Below are 18,306 nucleotides of genomic sequence, written 5' to 3'. Positions count from 1 at the left end.
TAGTGTTTGATGGGACAGTGTAGAGGGAGCTTTACTCTGTATCTAACCCGTGCTGTACCTGCCCTGAGAGTGTTTGATGGGGACAGTGTAGAGGGAGCTTTACTCTGTATCTAACCCTGTGCTGTACCTGCCCTGCGAGTGTTTGATGGGACAGTGTAGAGGGAACTTTACTCTGTATCTAACCCGTGCTGTACCTGCCCTGAGAGTGTTTGATGGGACAGTGTGGAGGGAGCTTTATTCTCTCTAACCCGTGCTGTACCTGCCCTGAGAGTGTTTGATGGGACAGTGTAGAGGGAGCTTTTCTCTGTATCTAACCTGTGCTGTACCTGCCCCGGGAGTGTTTGATGGAACAGTGTAGAGGGAGCTTTACTCTTTAGCTAACACGTGCTGTACCTGCCCTGGGAGTGTTTGATGGGACAGTGTAGAGGGAGCTTTACTCTGTGTCTAACCCATGCTGTACCTGCTCTGGGATTGTTTGATGGGACAGTGTAGAGGGAGCTTTACTCTGTATCTAACCCGTGCTGTACCTGCCCTGGGAGTGCTTGATGGGACAGTGTAGAGGGAGCTTTACTCTGTATCTAACCCGTGCTGTACCTGCCCTGGGAGTGTTTGATGATACAGTGTAGAGGAAGCTTTACTCTGTATCTAACCCGTGCTGTACCTGCCCTGAGAGTGTTTGATGGGACAGTGTGGAGGGAGCTTTATTCTCTCTAACCCGTGCTGTACCTGCCCTGGGAGTGTTTGATGGGACAGTGTAGAGGGAGCTTTACTCTGTATCTAACCCGTGCTGTACCTGCCCCGGGAGTGCTTGATGGAACAGTGTAGAGGGAGCTTTACTCTGTATCTAACCCATGCAGTACCTGCCCTGGGAGTGTTTGATGGGACAGTGTAGAGGGAGCTTTACTCTGTATCTATCCCGTGCTGTACCTGCTCTGAGATTGTTTGATGGGACAGTGTAGAGGGAGCTTTACTCTGTATCTAACCCGTGCTGTACCTGCCCTGGGAGTGTTTGATGGGACAGTGTAGAGGGAGCTTTGCTCTGTATCTAACCCGTGCTGTACCTGCCCTGGGAGTGTTTGATGGGACAGTGTAGAGGGAGCTTTACTCTGTATCTAACCCGTGCTGTACCTGCCCTGGGAGTGTTTGATGATACAGTGTAGAGGAAGCTTTACTCTGTATCTAAGCCGTGCTGTACCTGCCCTGAGAGTGTTTGATGGGACAGTGTAGAGGGAGCTTTACGCTGTATCTAACCCCTGCTGTACCTGCCCTGGGAGTGTTTGATGGGACAGTGTAGAGGGAGCTTTACTCTGTATCTAACCCCGTGCTGTACCTGCCCTGCGAGTGTTTGATGGGACAGTGTAGAGGGAGCTTTACTCTGTATCTAACATGTGCTGTACCTGCCCTGAGAGTGTTTGATGGGACAGTGTGGAGGGAGCTTTACTCTCTCTAACCCGTGCTGTACCTGCCCTGAGAGCGTTTGATGGGACAGTTTAGAGGGAGCTTTACTCTGTATCTAACCCGTGCTGTACCTGCCCCGGGAGTGTTTGATGGAACAGTGTAGAGGGAGCTTTACTCTTTATCTGACACGTGCTGTACCTGCCCTGGGAGTGTTTGATGGGACAGTGCAGAGGGAGCTTTTCTCTGTGTCTAACCCATGCAGTACCTGCCCTGGGAGTGTTTGATGGGACAGTGTAGAGGGAGCTTTACTCTGTATCTAACGCGTGCTGTACCTGCCCCGGGAGTGCTTGATGGAACAGTGTTGAGGGAGCTTTACTCTGTATCTAACCCATGCAGTACCTGCCCTGGGAGTGTTTGATGGGACAGTGTAGAGGAAGCTTTACTCTGTGATGCGCTATCAATTACTCATAAAAGACTGAGAGTTAGAAGAGTAACTGAAGGCTTTTATTAACAACAGAATGGAGGTCTGCCTCGAGTGGTCGACCGGTCCAGGATACAAGGGCTGGGGAGCAGTCACCTTTATACTAGGACCTGTGGGAGGAGTCAGCCGAGGCATGTCCAGGCATGTACACAGTGGAATACAAACAGGACAAACAGGAATACAAACAGTGGTTTACCACACTCTGTATCTAACCCGTGTTGTACCTGCCCCGGGAGTGTTTGAAGGGACAGTGTAGAGGGAGCTTTACTTTATACGTAACCCGTGCTGTACCTGCCCTTGGCGTGTTTGATGGGACAGTGTAGAGGGAGCTTTACTCTGTATCTAACCCGTGCTGAACCTGCCCTGGGAGTGTTTGATGAGACAGTTTTGAGGGAGCTTTACTCTGTATCTAAGCCGTGCTGTACCTGCCCTGAGAGTGTTTGATGGGGACAGTGTTGAGGGAGCTTTACTCTGTATCTAACCCTGCGCTGTACCTGCCCTACGAGTGTTTGATGGGACAGTGTAGAGGGAACTTTACTCTGTATCTAACCCGTGCTGTACCTGCTCTGGGATTGTTTGATGGGACAGTGTAGAGGGAGCTTTACTCTGTATCTAACCCGTGCTGTACCTGCCCTGGGAGTGTTTGATGATACAGTGTAGAGGAAGCTTTACTCTGTATCTAACCCGTGTTGTTCCTGCCCCGGGAGTGTTTGAAGGGACCGTGTGGAGGGAGCTTTACTCTGTATCTAACCCGTGCTGTACCTGCCCTGGGAGTGTTTGATGGGACAGTGTAGAGGGAGCTTTACTCTGTATCTAACCCGTGCTGTACCTACCCTGGGAGTGTTTGATGATACAGTGTAGAGGAAGCTTTACTCTGTATCTAACCCGTGTTGTTCCTGCCCCGGGAGTGTTTGAAGGGACCGTGTGGAGGGAGCTTTACTTTATACGTAAACTGTGCTGTACCTGCCCTGGGCGTGTTTGATGGGACAGTGTAGAGGGAGCTTTACTCTGTATCTAACCCGTGCTGTACCTGCCCTGGGAGTGTTTGATGGGACAGTGTAGAGGGAGCTTTACTCTATCTAACCCGTGCTGTACCTGCCCCGGGAGTGTTTGATGGAACAGCATAGAGGGAGCTTTACTCTGTATCTAACCCGTGCTGTACCTGCCCTCGGAGTGTTTGATGGGACCGTGTAGAGGGCACTTTACTCTGTATCTAACCCATGCTGTACCTGCCCTGGGAGTGTTTGATGGGACAGTGTAGAGGGAGCTTTACTCTGTATCTAACACGTGCTGTACCTGCCGTGAGAGTGTTTGATGGAACAGTGTAGATGGAGCTTTATTCTGTATCTAACCCGTGCTGTACCTGCCCTGAGAGTGTTTGATGGGACAGTGTAGAGGGAGCTTTACTCTGTATCTAAGCCGTGCTGTACCTGCCCTGAGAGTGTTTGATGGGACAGTGTAGAGGGAGCTTTACTCTATCTAACCCATGCTGTACCTGCCCCGGGAGTGTTTGATGGGACAGTGTATAGTGAGCTTTACTCTGTATCTAACCCGTTCTGTACCTGCCCTTGGAGTGTTTGATGATACAGTGTAGAGGAAGCTTTACTCTGTATCTAACCTGTGTTGTACCTGCCCCGGGAGTGTTTGAAGGGACAGTATAGAGGGAGCTTTACTTTATACGTAACCCGTGCTGTACCTGCCCTGGGCGTGTTTGATGGGACAGTGTAGAGGGAGCTTTACTCTGTATCTAACCCGTGCTGTACCTGCCCTGGGAGTGTTTGATGGGACAGTGTAGAGGGAGCTTTACTCTGTATGTAAGCCGTGCTGTACCTGCCCTGAGAGTGTTTGATGGGACAGTGTAGAGGGAGCTTTACTCTGTATCTAACACGTGCTGTACCTGCCCTGGGAGTGTTTGATGGGACAGTGTATAGGGAATGGGAGAAAGCACACAAGAAGCTGGGGGAAGAGAAGATTTTTTTTTAAATTACAAATTAGATCAAATTAAGAACAAATATTTTGTTACTTACCTCCCACTGCATATGTGGTGGAATGTTCCGGATCTGGATCTTGCGACTTCTGTTAAAGAACAAAATGGATGGGTTAATAAACTGGGTCGGTTGGTTGCTTCTAAAAGTCAATGGCACAAATGTGTGTTTTGTGATAAGCTTCTTTTATTTTTCCCCTTTTGTGAAATTCTCATCAGCCCATCTGTAAAGTGAGAAAACACACCTGTATAGTGAGAAAACACACCAGTATAGTGACAAAACACCTGTAAAGTGACAAAACACACCTGTATAGTGAGAAAACACACCTGTATAGTGACAAAACACCTGTAAAGTGACAAAACACACCTGTATAGTGAGAAAACACACCTGTATAGTGACAAAACACCTGTATAGTGACAAAACACACCTGTATAGTGACAAAACACACCTGTATGGTGGTAAACACACCTGTATAGTGACAAATCACCTAGCAGAACAAATGCAGATTCTGATCTGCCAAACTTGGCTTGTCTGTTGCGTGCATTTTCAGCTTTGTAACACTGGTGCACAATAACTGGTATTGTATAGCAAGCTCTGCAGTATACTAGTACATTCACTGTTACTGTGTACTGAACCATTTCGTATACTAGTACAGGTAGACTATCCTTTATCCGAACTTCCGAAAACCGAAAACCTCTGAAAACCGAAAGTTTTTTCGTTCAGCGTAAGTCGTGCGCACGACATGACCCGAGTGGCGCAAAACATGGCAGGAGTGGTCCTCCGGGGCCCAGAACAAGAATTCCTGCAGATTGTCGACACGCCGGCCTTCGCTCTCGATGTTAAGTGTGACTGAGGGAGCTCTGCCTTTCCCTGTGAGCAGGGCAGAGTTCCCTCCTGGGTAGGAGATTGCAGGCCGAGCCGGGCAGTGTGAAGGAGGTACCGGGAGAGTGAACCCAACAATACAGCGGCCCGTCCAATAGCTGCAGCGGCCCGTCCAATATTCTTTTCTCCCCCCACCGACCTGATTTGCGGGCCAGCTTAGCGTAGGAGTCAGCCGATATCTGGCTTTCCCACAACTGGCGGTGGCAGTCGAGCCCCGGACCCCCGCTAAGTCAAGGAATTCAGAGAAGCAGGAAGGGGAATGAGACACGGAACAGTCGCAAGAGGTAGCCTGAACTTTTAAAATTTATATTAAATACAAATACTAATTACCAAATTAATTTAATGTTCAGAGTTTCCCAGTCTGAAATAATACCTTCTGAAATCCGAAAATTTCCGAAAACCGAAACACAGCTGGTCCCAAGGTTTTCGGATAAGGGATAGTCAACCTGTATGTTCACTGTTAGTTGTACACGAAGATAACTCACTGATATTTTCACTATAAATTGAAGAACAACTTCCTGTCTTCAATGACCACTTAGATGTGTCCCATGGTGCCTCTGGGGAGGGGGCGGGGGGGTCATGTAAATTTTTAATCCAGGTTCTCAATCATTTCCAAATATCTCAACTTGCGGATCTTGGTACTGCCCCAATTGTCTAGCCTTTGGCCGTCCATTCACCAAAGTTCTCCAGCCAGTGATATGCTCACCCACTTCCTCACCTCCACCTTTGATGCCCTTGTCCCCAGTAAAAACCTTGACTTTCTCAAATCTTGGTTGATCCCCCGGTATAGCTCCCATTTTCACTCCTTCAAGTTCAAGAGGCACTGCTTTGAGCGTATCTGGTGCAGAATCAGGTTACGTTCAGACTCCGCAATTCTGATGCTCTCTTGGCCAGCCTTCCATCCTCCGCCCTACATAAACTTCAGCTCATCCAAAACTCTACTGTCCGTATGCTTTCCCGCACCAAGTTCCGCGCACCCATCACCCCTGCCTTTACCGATCTACATTGGTTCCCATTTCCCCCAACTCCTCAAATTTAAAATTCTCATCCTCGTGTTCAAATCCCAGCATGGCTTCGCCCCTCCCTATCTCTGTAACCTCCTCCAGCCCTAAAGTTCTCATCCTCGTGTTCAAATCCCGGCATGGCCTCACCCCTCCCTATCTCTGTAATCTCCTCCAGCCCCTTCAACCCCAGATTTTTCCATTCCTCTAACTCTGGGCTCTTGTATATCCCCCTTCCCTTCCCTTCACCATTAGTGGCCATCCCTACAGGCACCTATGTCCCACACTCTGGAATTCCCCTCCGCCTTTCCAGCTCCTTCAAAACCCTCCTCTCGGACCAAGCTTTTAATCACCCCTCCTAATATCTGTGTCTTTGCTCGACATCCATTCTTTTTCTTGATTACGTCTCAGGACGTTTTCCTAGGTGCTATAAAGTGCAAGTTGTTGTTGTGATTTAGGATTTATTCATCAATGAAGCAACAGCACAAACCAGAGAATAGGAAACAAGTTCAAATAGGCCTGTGTTGCCTGGGACTCGGGGGCTGGATTGCCAAGAGCTGGGGGCTGCATGTGACCCCAGTTTGGACACCCCCTGTTCTAGATAACACATTTGGAAAGCGGACCCCAATGCCAAACTGACACTACGCATTGATGCACTGGCTGTTACATCGAGCCTACAGCACAGAAACAAGCCATTTGAGCCAACTGGTCTATGCTAGTGTTTATGCTCCACACGGGCCTCCTCCTCTTCATCTTACCCTATCAGCATATCCTGCTACTCCTTTCACCCACATGTGTTGATCCAGCTTCCCCTTAAAGGCATCTCTGCTATTCGCCTCAACCACTCCCTGTGGTAGCGAGTTCCACATTCTCACCACTCTCTGGGTAAAGAAGTTTCTCCTGAATTCTTTATTGGATTTATTAGTGACCCTCTTATATTCATGACCTCTAGTTCTGGTCTCCCCCCACAAGTGGAAACATTTTCTCCACGGCTACCCTATCAAACCCTTTCATAAACTTAAAGATCTGATCCAAATCCCTCAGCCATGTCTTTTCGAGAGAAAGGAGCCCCAGCCTATTGTTTGAGAAGTTGTGTTTATTAATTCCTACTGCCCAAGAGTTTTGCTGAAATCAGGACGAAAATCTCCCGCTTTTGAGAGAAAGTAAGATAGTCTTGCATTTCTATAGCGCCTTTCGCAACCTCAGGGCATCCCAAAGCGCTTTACAGCCAATGAGGTACTTTAGAAGTGTCGTCACTGTTGTGATGTAATATTGCAATTAATGTGATCAACTCCTTTGGGAAAATATTGAATGAATCCCCACGTTATGTTCTGAGGAGGGAAGGGCGGGGTGAGTTAGGGAGCATAAAGACCACTTGCTAAAAGAAAATTCAGAAAGATGAATTCCGAGTTGAAGTTTCCGACTGTCGGGAGTGAATTGTGACACAGTTGAGAGCGGCGTTGTTTTCACACCCACCAATAAATCGTTAATACATGGCAATTAGTTGAAAACGTCCAGGCTAGCCGGTTCAGAGTGGTAGGGAGGCTGGCTGCTTGGTTGTGGCTGATTACATTCTTTCTCATTCTGCACCTCTCATGTTGAGAGAGTGTGTGGGCAGGACAGCGAAAGAAAGCATTCAAAGATCCCGCACATTGGCCACAAAAGAGCTGCATGTGGCTCAGGAGACGCCAGCAGGCCTCCCCGGCTACAGCATATTGACAGCAATACGCTAAATAAAACCAGTGGTCGCGCTAGCAGTTCAGTTTAACTCTTTGCCTCCTAACCTAACCTCCTACATTACAGCAGTGACTACACTTCAGTATCACTTCATTGGCTGTAAAGCACTTTGGGACGTCCTGAGGTTGTTGAAGGTGCTGTATAATGCAAGACTTCCTTTCTTTAACCTACCCCAGCTAAGAATATACTGAGCTATTCCAACCTATTTCAAAAGCTAGGAATATATACTATACATAAAGAAAGACTTACATTTCTACAGCGCCTTTCACAACGTCCCAAAGCGCTTCACAGCCAATGAAGTACTTTTTGAAGTGTGGTCACTGTTGTAACGTAGGGAATGCGGCAGCCAATTTGCGCACAGAAAGCTCCCACCAACAGCAATGTGATAATGACCAGATAATAATGTTTTTAGGTGTTGGTTGAAGGATAAATATTGGCCCCAGGACACCCGGGAGAACTCCCTTGCTCTTCTTCGAAATAGCATCATGGGCAACGTTCCCGCTAAGCTGCACGGCTGCGCAGCGGTCTGGAGGTCCCGCGCAGGCTGCTCACCGGCTTTTACATGGAAGAAACCGTGCATGCGCGAAAATTTGCATGGGCCGCCCAGCCAGTTAAAGGGACAGCGCACGGAAAAGAAAATTGGAGGGAACATTGGTCAGGGGATCTTTTGTATCCAACTGAGAGGGCAGACGGGGCCTCAGCTTAACGTCTCATCCGAAAGGCGGCACCTCCAACAGTGCAGCGCTCCCTCAGCACTGCACTGGGAGTGTCAGCCTAGATTTTGTGCTCAAGTCTCTGGATTGGGACTTGAACCCACAACCTTCTGAATCAGAGGCGAGAGTGCTACCAGTAAACCAGGGCTGACACCTTACCTACCCCAGCACAGTCTTCATATTCAAAAAGCTAGGAAGATACTATACATATATAGTATACATAAACACAGTCATACACAAACCACAAGCCTACAGACCGACACAGGGTAAAATCCTGTTATCACCGTCTTGTGCGTAGAGATGCTGCTCTACTCTCAGGTTTTCTGAGCTCCTCCATTTAGAATGGGCTTTCTGCCAAGTTTGGAACGGTGGAGGAGGTTGTGAGTCACGTTGTTTTATTTACTGGTCTGTCTTTCTACTCTTGCCAACACAGCTCCTCCTCCATCCAGTCAAAGGGGGCAGCACAGGCTGTTTAAAAACTCAATCAGCTAGTCAGCATTGACTGAGGATTGAACCTACGGCCCCTGTGGTCCGTATGACATAATACCATAGTACTGAGTCATCAGTGCAGACAACAACTGCTACTTTAAGCCCCACAAAAGTGCTAAAGTATCCCTATTCCGAAGAAGAGCAGGGTAGCTCTCCCTGGTGCCCTGGCCATTGTTTATCCTTCAACCGACACCTAAAAACAGATGATCTGGCCATTGCTGCTTGTGGGATCCTGCTGTGTGCAAATTGGCTGCTGCGTTTCCTACATTACAACAGCGACTACACTTCAAAAAGTACTTCATTGGCTTTAGGACGGCCTGAGGGCGTGAAAGGTGCTATATAAATTCAAGTCTTCCTTCCTTTATTCCGTACCTTACATCACCCTCGGACAATTAGCGTGCAATCCTGAGTAAAGTATGATGTGTTCTACTGGGAGAGTCGCTGCATCAAGCAAGCCGAGGTCTTTCTAAACCATCGGCGTGGAGAGTGCCACCGATCGGGAGATCTCGCGCAGGCCGCTTACCAGCTGTTGCTGTCGGAAAAGGTAGCGCGCATGTGCGGCAAATTTAAACAGAGCGGGCACGGAAAATAAAATTAGAGGGAACGTTGGTTGTATGGTTTTTATACAACAACAACGACTTGCATTTATATAGCGCCTTTAACATTGTAAAACGTCCCAAGATGCTTCACAGGAGCGATTATGAAACAAAATTTGACACCGAGCCACATAACGAGATATTAGGACAGGTGATACAGGTTTTAAGAAGCATCTTAAAGGAGGAGAGAGAGGCGGAGAGGTTTAGGGAGGGAATTCCAGTGGTTAGGGTCCAGGCAGCTGAAGGCACGGCCGCCAATGGCAGAGCGATTAAAATCGGGGATGCGCAAGAGACCAGAATTGGAGGAGCGCAGAGCTGTCGGAGGGTTGTAGGACTGGAGGATGTTACAGAGATAGAGAGGGGGGCGAGGAGGCCATGGAGAGATTTGAAAATCGAGGCGTTGCCGGACTGGGAGCCAGTGTAGGTCAGCGAGCACAGGGGGCGATGGTCAGCGAGCACAGGGGGCGATGGTCAGCGAGCACAGGGGGCAATGGGTGAACTTCACCAAGAGACAGCCTCGAGACTAGAGGTCCACCAGTGATATACTGGATAGAGAGCTTACACTTAAACCCACTAAGACTGTACTTTTGTTGTACTGTTACTGATTGAGTAACAGCTAGTGACTGTGAAGCTTACAGTTAAGTTACTCTTGTGCTTATAGTGATTTAGATTCACTTGATTTTTGTTAAGAATCATACTTAACCTCTGTGATGGCAATGATCGTACCCTTATCATTGTAATGAAATAATCTAACTCCTTGACTCCCTAAAGTCTTTCCACCATCTACAAGGCACAAGTAAGGAGTGTGATGGAATACTCTTCACTTGCCTGGATGAGTGCAGCTCCAACAACACTCGAGAAGCTCGACACCATCCAGGACAAAGCAGCCCGCTTGATCGGCACCCCATCCACCACCTTAAACATTCGCTCCCTCCACCACCGGCATACCGTGGCTGCAGTGTGTACCATCTACAAGATGCACTGCAGCAACTCGCCAAGGCTTCTTCGGCAGCACCTCCCAAACCCGCGACCTCTACCACCTAGAAGGACAAGGGCAGCAGGCGCATGGGAACACCACCACCTCCAAGTTCCCCATCAAGTCACACACCATCCTGGCTTGGAAATATATCAGCTGTTCCTTCATCGTCGCTGGGTCAAAATCCTGGAACTCCCTCCCTAACAGCGCTGTGGGAGCACCTTCACCACACGGACTGCAACGGTTTAAGAAGGCGGCTCACCACCACCTTCTCAAGGGCAATTAGGGATGGGCAATAAATAAATGCTGGCCTTGCCAGCGACGCCCACATCCCATGAATGAATGAAACAAAATCTAGCATTAGAGATGCACCTCAGTCGCCACTTCAGCCTTTGATGTCGCTGGTAAATGAGTTATGTTGGTCGATATTCAGTATCTTTTGGATTGGGTTCCAAGGGCAATCTGGAGTGAGCCCAATTGGGGCATCGGGAATAAAACCCTTGGATCCCAATCTAATTTTTTGATCATATTGGTGAAGTATGGGGAAGAGAGATACATCTGATACCTTTGCACTAATATACACTATAAATTGGATTTTTGTCAATGCAATATTTTCAATATTACACAGAATTTACAGCACAGAAACAGGCCATTCGGCCCAACTGGTCCGTGCCGGTGTTTATGCTCCACACGAGCCTCCTCCCACCCCTCTTCATCTCACCCTATCAGCATATCCTTCTATTCCTTTCTCCCTCATGTGTTTATCTAGTTTGCCCTTAAATGCATCAATAGTATTCGCCTCAACCACTCCCTGCGGTAGCGAGTTCCACATTCCCACCACTCTCTGGGTAAGCAAGTTTCTCCTGAATTCTGTATTGGGGGTTATTGTGTAGGATTTAGTTTTTGTCCAGCCCACCCATCGCACTGCGATTTGCCGTAAGCACAGGGACCAGATATCACAACAATATCCAGGGACCTGTTTGTAACGTGACCCCGCCTTTATGAACAAAGGGCACAGATAGACCCAACATCTCAGTGTATTTTCTTATACTGAATTTCTCAGCCCCGTGCTCACAACTCATACACCCCGCTGAAGGCCTCCTGTGTCAATCACTTGGCCACTGTGTCTATCACAAACCAATGGAATGGAGCTCTGTAACTGCCGGCTTTTTGGGGGCACTGGCATGACAAGATTTATTTTCTTGTGGGCTCATTTTTTCTTTGAAGATGCTTCTGGAATGTAATGTTGGATTGGCGGTGCGCTGTGCGTGGGAGATTCTGGCCTAGGATATAGACCCAGCCACTAAAAAGCAAAGCAAAGCCCAATTATAGAGTGAATCAGTACGGTCGGATGCTTGCCCATCCCAGTCGTATCTGTTTACTGAGAATTGTGGGAGCTTCTAACAGCAGACAACTTGGGTCCCAACAAACCTAGAAGTCCAACAATCTCCCAACAAACCCAACAATCCAACAGTAAGCCGTGGCTCAGTGGGCAGCACCCTTACCTCCACAGTCAGAAGGTTGTGGGTTCAAGTCCCACTCCAACGACTTGAGCACTAACAAATCTAGGCTGACACGCCAGTGCAGTACTGAGGGAGTGCCGCACTGTCAGAGGTGCTGTCTTTTGGATAAGAGGTTAAATGGAGGCCCTGTCTGCTCCCTCAGACGGATGTGAAAGATCCCCTGGCACTATTTTGAAAAGAGCAGAGGCGTTCTTCCCAGCGTACCGGCCAATATTTATCCCTCAACTAAAACAGAAAATCTGGTCATTATCACAGTGCTGCTTCTGGGAGCTTGCTGTGCGCAAACTGGCTGCCGTGTTTCCTACATTACAACACTGACCACACTTCAAAAAGTACTTCATTGACTGTAAAGTGCTTTGGGACTGCTGGTGTTTGTGAAAGGCGCTATATAAATGCAAGTCTTTTTTTCCCCTTTTACAATCTCCCAACAAACCCAACAGCCCAAAAAACTTTATGGTTCTGAAATCCCATGAAGGCCTCATTGGCCTCCCTCCCTCTCCTGACTCCGCAGAACTTCCAGGGGAACGCCCGAGGCTCAGTCCCATTTCTAGCGGGGTGGGGGGGTGTTTTCCTCATTGGCTTGTAAGGGGCGGGGTTAGGGGAGGGTCACCATTAGCTGTGCGTTTGTGTTCCTGATCCACGAGTGGGAGGCACCGACCGAGTGGCTGGAGGCAGCTGGGGCCCAGGCCAGGCAAGAAAAGGAGAGTGGGTGATCAGCCAAAAGGTATGTCTGGGAGCCGGTCTGGTGGGAGGGAGGTTGGGTTAGTGCCAGAGTTTCCTATAGGCACTGAAGGGAGTGGGGGGCAGTGACAACAAGCTATTTGGCAGTGGAGGCCACCACAATAGAGTCTGATCCAGTAAAAGAAAGACTTGCATTTCTATAGCGCCTTTCACCATCTCAGGACGTCTCAAAGTGCTTTACAGCCAATGAAGTACTTTTTGAACTGTAGTCACTGTTGTAATGTAGGAAACGCAGCAGCCAATTTGCACACAGCAAGCTCCCACAAACAGCAATGAGAGAAATATTTTAGTGATGTTGGTTGAGAAATAAATATTGGCCGGAACTCTTATTATAGAATCATACAGCACAGAAGGAGGCTATTCGGCCCATCATGCCTGTGCCAGCGCTCAGTGGGATTTTTATTGTCCAGCTGAGAGGGCAGGCTGGGCCTCAGTTTAACATCTCATTTGAAAAATGGCACATGTGACATCACAGCACTCCTTGGCACCGGGAGTGTCAGCCTAGATTTTTATGTTCCAGTCTCCAGAGCGCGACTTGAACCCACGACCTTCTGACTCCCAGGCAACAGTGCAACTCACTGAGTCGCGGCTGACATCTTTACCCTGATGGTGGGAACACAGACCCATAGGGGAAGCTGGCGAACAGACACGATTCAAAGCAAACAATGTAAAAGCACCTATTGCTTGTATCGGGAGTTTACTAATGACAGATTTGCATATATATGAGTTTGCCTTTAATCTCCTCCAGCCCAATGAATCAAACCAGCTGTGCATGCCTCAGCCTTTGTTTCCCGGCCTGTCACTCTGGCCCAATGAAAGCATTCAGCTCTGCCAGAAGCAACAATTAAGAAATCAGGAATGCAAAGAATGTCTTTGGTAAGGTAGGATCTCACAGAACATATAGATATTCACGTAACGCACCCTGGCCATTCTGTCCTCTCCCCGGGGAACGAAAGGACTGCGATCTTACATCGGGCAAACAACATGGAGGAAGGAAGGCCAGCTCCTTCTCTAGTTTATTCCCCGAAATATTGGTTCAGTGGAAAAATGTTTAAAAACGCACCAAAAGGTCTCAAGGGAATTGGATAAACACTTGGAAGGGGAACAATTTGCAGGGATATGGGGAAAGGGCGGGGGAGTGGGACTAACTAGATTGCTCTTCGAAAGAGCCGGCACAGACTCGATGGGCTGAATGGCCTCCTTCTGTGCTGTGCCATTCTATGATTCTAATAATGACAGCTTTCCTCCCCATCTCCTGCATTCACCCTGAATTATTTGTTACAGATTTTCACTTAATTTAACTGTGCTTTTATTCCAGTAAGGTCAGTGGGTCGCACTCTCGCCTCTGAGTCAGAAGGTCGTGGGTTCATAGTCCCACTCCAGAGATTTGAACGCAAAATCTAGACTGACACTCCCAGTGCAGTACCGAGGGAGCGCTGCACTGTCGGAGGTGCCGTCTTTCGGATGAGAAAGTTAAACCGAGGCCCCCCCCCTGCTCTCTCAAGCAGATGTGAAAGATCCCTTGGTACTGTTTCGAAGAACACCGGGGGAGTTCTCCCTCGTGTCCTGACCAATATATATCCCTTAACCAACATTTCTCTTGAAAAGAGAAGGCCGAGAGATGACATAATGGAGGTCTTTAAAATTATGAAAGGTTTTGATAGAGTGGATACAGAGAGAATATTTCCACTTGTGGGGAAGAGCATAACTAGAGGCCATCAATATAAGATAGTCACCAAGAAATCCAATAGGGAATTCAGAAGAAACTTCTTTACCCAGAGAGTGGTGAGAATGTGGAACTCGCTACCACAGGGAGTGGTTGAAGCGAATAGTGTAGATGCATTTAAGGGGAGGCTGGACAAGCATATGAGTGAGAAGGGAATCCAGGGTTATGCTGATAGAGTTAGATGAGGAAAGACGGGAGGAGGCTCGAGTGTAACATAAACACTGGCATGGACGGGTTGGGCCGAATGGCCTGTTTCTGTGTCGTATATCCCATGTAATCCTGTGTAAAAATAATGATCATTATCACATTGTTGTTTGTGGGACCTTGCTGTGCACGAATTGGCTGCTGTGTTTCCTACATTACAACAGTGACTACACGTCAAAAGTACTTCATTGGCTGTAAAGCGTTTTGGGACATTCTGAGGACATATAAATCTTTCAACAACAACTTGCATTTATATAGCGCCTTTTCGTGCCAAGGCGCTTCATAGGTATGTTATCAAACAAAATTGGACACATAAGGAGCTTTTAGGACAGATATTGACGAGGGGCAGCATGTAGATGAGAAATAGGAGGGGGCCAAGGATAGATCCATGGGGGAATCTATCCTTTTTATCATCATGATTCAATCTCACGCAGAACCTCAGATGGGGATTGGGATCCGAATTCACCATGGCTTCCTACTGCTGTAGGCTCACTGGAGCATGAGGGGAAATCCAGATGTGGCTAAAATTGCATTTCCGATTAGTAAATCAGTAATAGAAACGGTCGTTGGGCTTGTGATCTCAATGCTCATATTGTGAACTTTAACCTTTTTGAGCATTTGTTGGTAAAATGGTGAGAGGAAAGGCAGTGTGCAAGTGTTTTATTGATCATTGAGAGTGCTTTACTTCCTTGGTGGTACGTGAGAACATAAGAAATAGGAACAGGAGTCGGCCATTTGACACCTCGAGCCTGCTCGGCCATTCAATAAGATCATGGCTGATCTTCTACCTCTTTCCCACACTATCCTCATATCCCTTGATTCCCTTAGTATCAAAAATCTATCAATCTCTGTCTTGAACATACTCAATGACTGAGCCTCCACCTCTGAGGTAGAGAATTCCAAAGATTCACCACCCTCTGAGTGAAGAAATTTCTCCTCATCTCAGTCCTAAATGGCCGACCCCTTATCCTGAGACTATGCCCCCTTGTTCTAGACTCCCCAGCCAGGGGAAACATCCTCCCTGCATCTACCCTGTCAGGGCCCTTAAGAATTTTATATGTTTTTCAATGAGATCACCCCTCATTCTTCTAAACTCTAGGGAACATAGGCCTAGTCTACTTAATCGCTTCTCATAGGACAATCTCCCATCCCAGGATTCAGTCTGGTGAACCTTCGTTGCTCTCCCTCTAAGGCAAGTATATCCTTGCTTAGGTAAGGAGACCAGAACTGTAGACAGTACTCCAGGTGTGGTCTCACCAGGGCCCTATATAATTGCAGTATGGCTTGTTTGTTAAGATGTTTGTTAAGTGAATATACGTGTGAAGTGTATTTACCTGTCTTGAGTGTAAGGCATTTTCTACTAAAAATTAGTGCATGTGGTTAAAACTGTGTCGCTGTAGTCACACCTGGGGCTAGTCAGCGATTTCTATTGGAAACCACGGCAGTGCGATAATCACCACCACATCCAATTCTGCCGTGTTCGCAGCAAGACACCTGCAGCGCCATTTTCACATTCCAGCACAGTGCATATCCTGAGCGACATTATCACCCTCCCCCCACTGAGCTGTACTGAGCCCCAGGAAGGTATAACAAAGACTTATTTACATTCTTTTTGCGTGTATATACCTCAGCAAAGGGCTAATGCCCTAGCCTCACAAATTCAAATGAATTCATTGTTTTACTAAAACGAGCCAGATTAACCTCAAATTAGGTGACTGGGGCCCTGTATCAGGTTTAATCTGATAGTCAATCTGATGGGGCACATTGGTTGGAATTCCCATTAGAGAAAGCACAATAGAACTGCTGGGTGTATTTACTGAGACTGGTTGGAGTGGGGGTGGGGTGTATTAGAAGGTTACCAGAGCACCATAAGAAAGAACGATAGCAAAATACTGCGGATGCTGGAAATCTGAAACAACAACAGAAAACGCTGGAAAAACTCAGCAGGCCAGGCAGCATCCGTGGAGGGAGAAACGGAGTCAACGTTTCAGGCCGAAGACCTTTCGTCAGAACTGGAAAAAAAGCAGGAAAAGGGATAGTTTTAATATAAGAAAGAACTTGCACTTACATAGCACATTTCTCGACCTCGGGATATTTCAAAGTGCTTACAGCTCTTGAATTATATATTTTTGAAGTGTAGTCGGTGTTGTAACGTAGGAAACGCGGCAGCCGCTTAACACAGGGCAAGGTCCGACAAACAGCAATGTGATAATGACCAGATAATCTGTTGTGATGATGGTTGAGGGATAAATATTAGTCAGGACAATATTGGCTGGGGAGAACTCCCCCCCCCCCCCCCGCCCCCCACCCCGCTCTTCTTTCAATAACCTCTTAACCTTAAATAACAACAGAAAATGCTGGGAAAACTCAGCATCCGTGGAGAGAAATTAGAGTCGACGTTTCGGGTCAAAACCCTTTTTCAACACTGGAAAGGAAATGAAATAGATCGAAGGCAGGGCTGCGAGAGAACAAAAGAAGAGAAGAGCCATTAAGAGGTATTCAAAACCAGACGAGATGGTGATAGGACTAGTGGAGACAAAAGACGGCTCAGATTAGGTGTGAAATGTTCTGGCAGAATGAGAGACAGCTGCCATGTGGGAGAGAGAAAAAAAAGGAAAGGGGGGGAGAAACCGCAAAGGGGTGGATAAAAAAATATAAGTATAAATGTAATAGGGGCTGAGGTTATGATCTGAAATTGTTGAACTCAATATTGAGTCTTAACCTTCTCTGTTCCTCATCTCTGGTAACATCCTAGTAAACCTCCTCCGTACCCTTTCTAAGGCCTTTACATCTTTCCTGAATCACAGAATCACAGAAACCCCACAGTGCAGATAGAGGCCATTTCGGCCCATCGAGCCTGCACCGACACATATCCCACCTGATCCCCGTAACCCCTACACCAACACATATCCCACCCTATCCCCGTCTGTCTGTGTCTCAGTGGGCAGCACTCTCGCTCTCTTGAGTCAGAAGCTTCACACCAGAGACTTGAGCACAAAAATCTAGGCTGACGCTCCCAGTGCAGTAACTGAGGGAGCGCTGCACGGCCGAGGGTGCCATCTTCTGGATGAGACGTTAAACCAAGGCCCCGTCAGGTGGACGTAAAAGATCCCACGGCCACTATTTCAAAGAAGAGCAGGGGAGTTCTCCCTGGTGTCCTGGCTGATATTTATCCCTCAATCAACATCATAGAAACAGATGATCTGGTCATTATCATGTTGCTGTTTGTGGGAGCTTGCTGTGCGCAAATTGGCTGCCACGTTTCCTACATTACAACAGTGACTACACTTCAAAAAGTACTTCGTTGGCTGCTTTGGGACGTCCGGTGGTCGTGAAAGGCGCTACAGAAATGTAAGTCTTTCTGTCTGAATTGTGGTGCCTTGAATTGTCCGCAAGACTCCAGCTGAGGCCGAAACAGTGATTTAGAATGTTCTTGCATGATCTCTTTGCTTATCATAATTACAGGAAACTTTGTGTTATCCGGAGGCTAAGTGTCCAGCAAGCTCGAGCCACCGGCAAAAATCAGGAGCCGCTTTGTTAGGTTTTTTTCCTTCTCGTGGCTTTTTTTTCCAAAAGTCAGGTTCTGGAAAGTCTCTCTGAAGCTGTTGCTAAGCTACAGAGACGCTTCCAAGGTACAGGCCGACTGTTTAGAAGCTGTTGCTAAGCAACAGTGTTTGTTGTCAGATACGGAGATGAAAAGCTCCGCATGCTTCAACATTAACGCTGGTGTGACCGGCAGTTTTGAGGGAACGGCAACAGCTCGGTCCCGTCGGTGCCGGATAGCACAAAGTTTCCTGGTATACCCTCTCCAGCATGGGATCCCTGGCTGATAATCTCCTTCCCTCACTTAGAGT

At 47.7% G+C, this 18,306-nt stretch overlaps 1 protein-coding gene across 1 annotated transcript in view; it reads right to left on the bottom strand.

The window, feature by feature from the left end:
• LOC147101017 (insulin-like growth factor 2 mRNA-binding protein 3) overlaps positions 1-4,024 on the bottom strand; it is a 294,150-nt gene extending 290,126 nt beyond the window's left edge. The window contains exon 1 of the mRNA XM_085966180.1: positions 3,907-4,024. Within this exon, the coding sequence (XP_085822306.1) occupies positions 3,907-3,918 (12 nt within the window). The 5' untranslated portion in view covers positions 3,919-4,024. The remainder of the gene's footprint in view (positions 1-3,906) is intronic.
• Positions 4,025-18,306: the final 14,282 nt, after the last annotated feature.

The sequence above is a fragment of the Somniosus microcephalus genome, chromosome 24, assembly GCF_052327205.1.
Source record: "Somniosus microcephalus isolate GS21.2 chromosome 24, FLI_Smic_1.0, whole genome shotgun sequence".
NCBI lineage: Eukaryota > Metazoa > Chordata > Chondrichthyes > Squaliformes > Somniosidae > Somniosus > Somniosus microcephalus.
The sequence above is the reverse complement of the archived record's forward strand: the minus strand, read 5'-3'. Positions and strand labels throughout refer to the sequence as shown.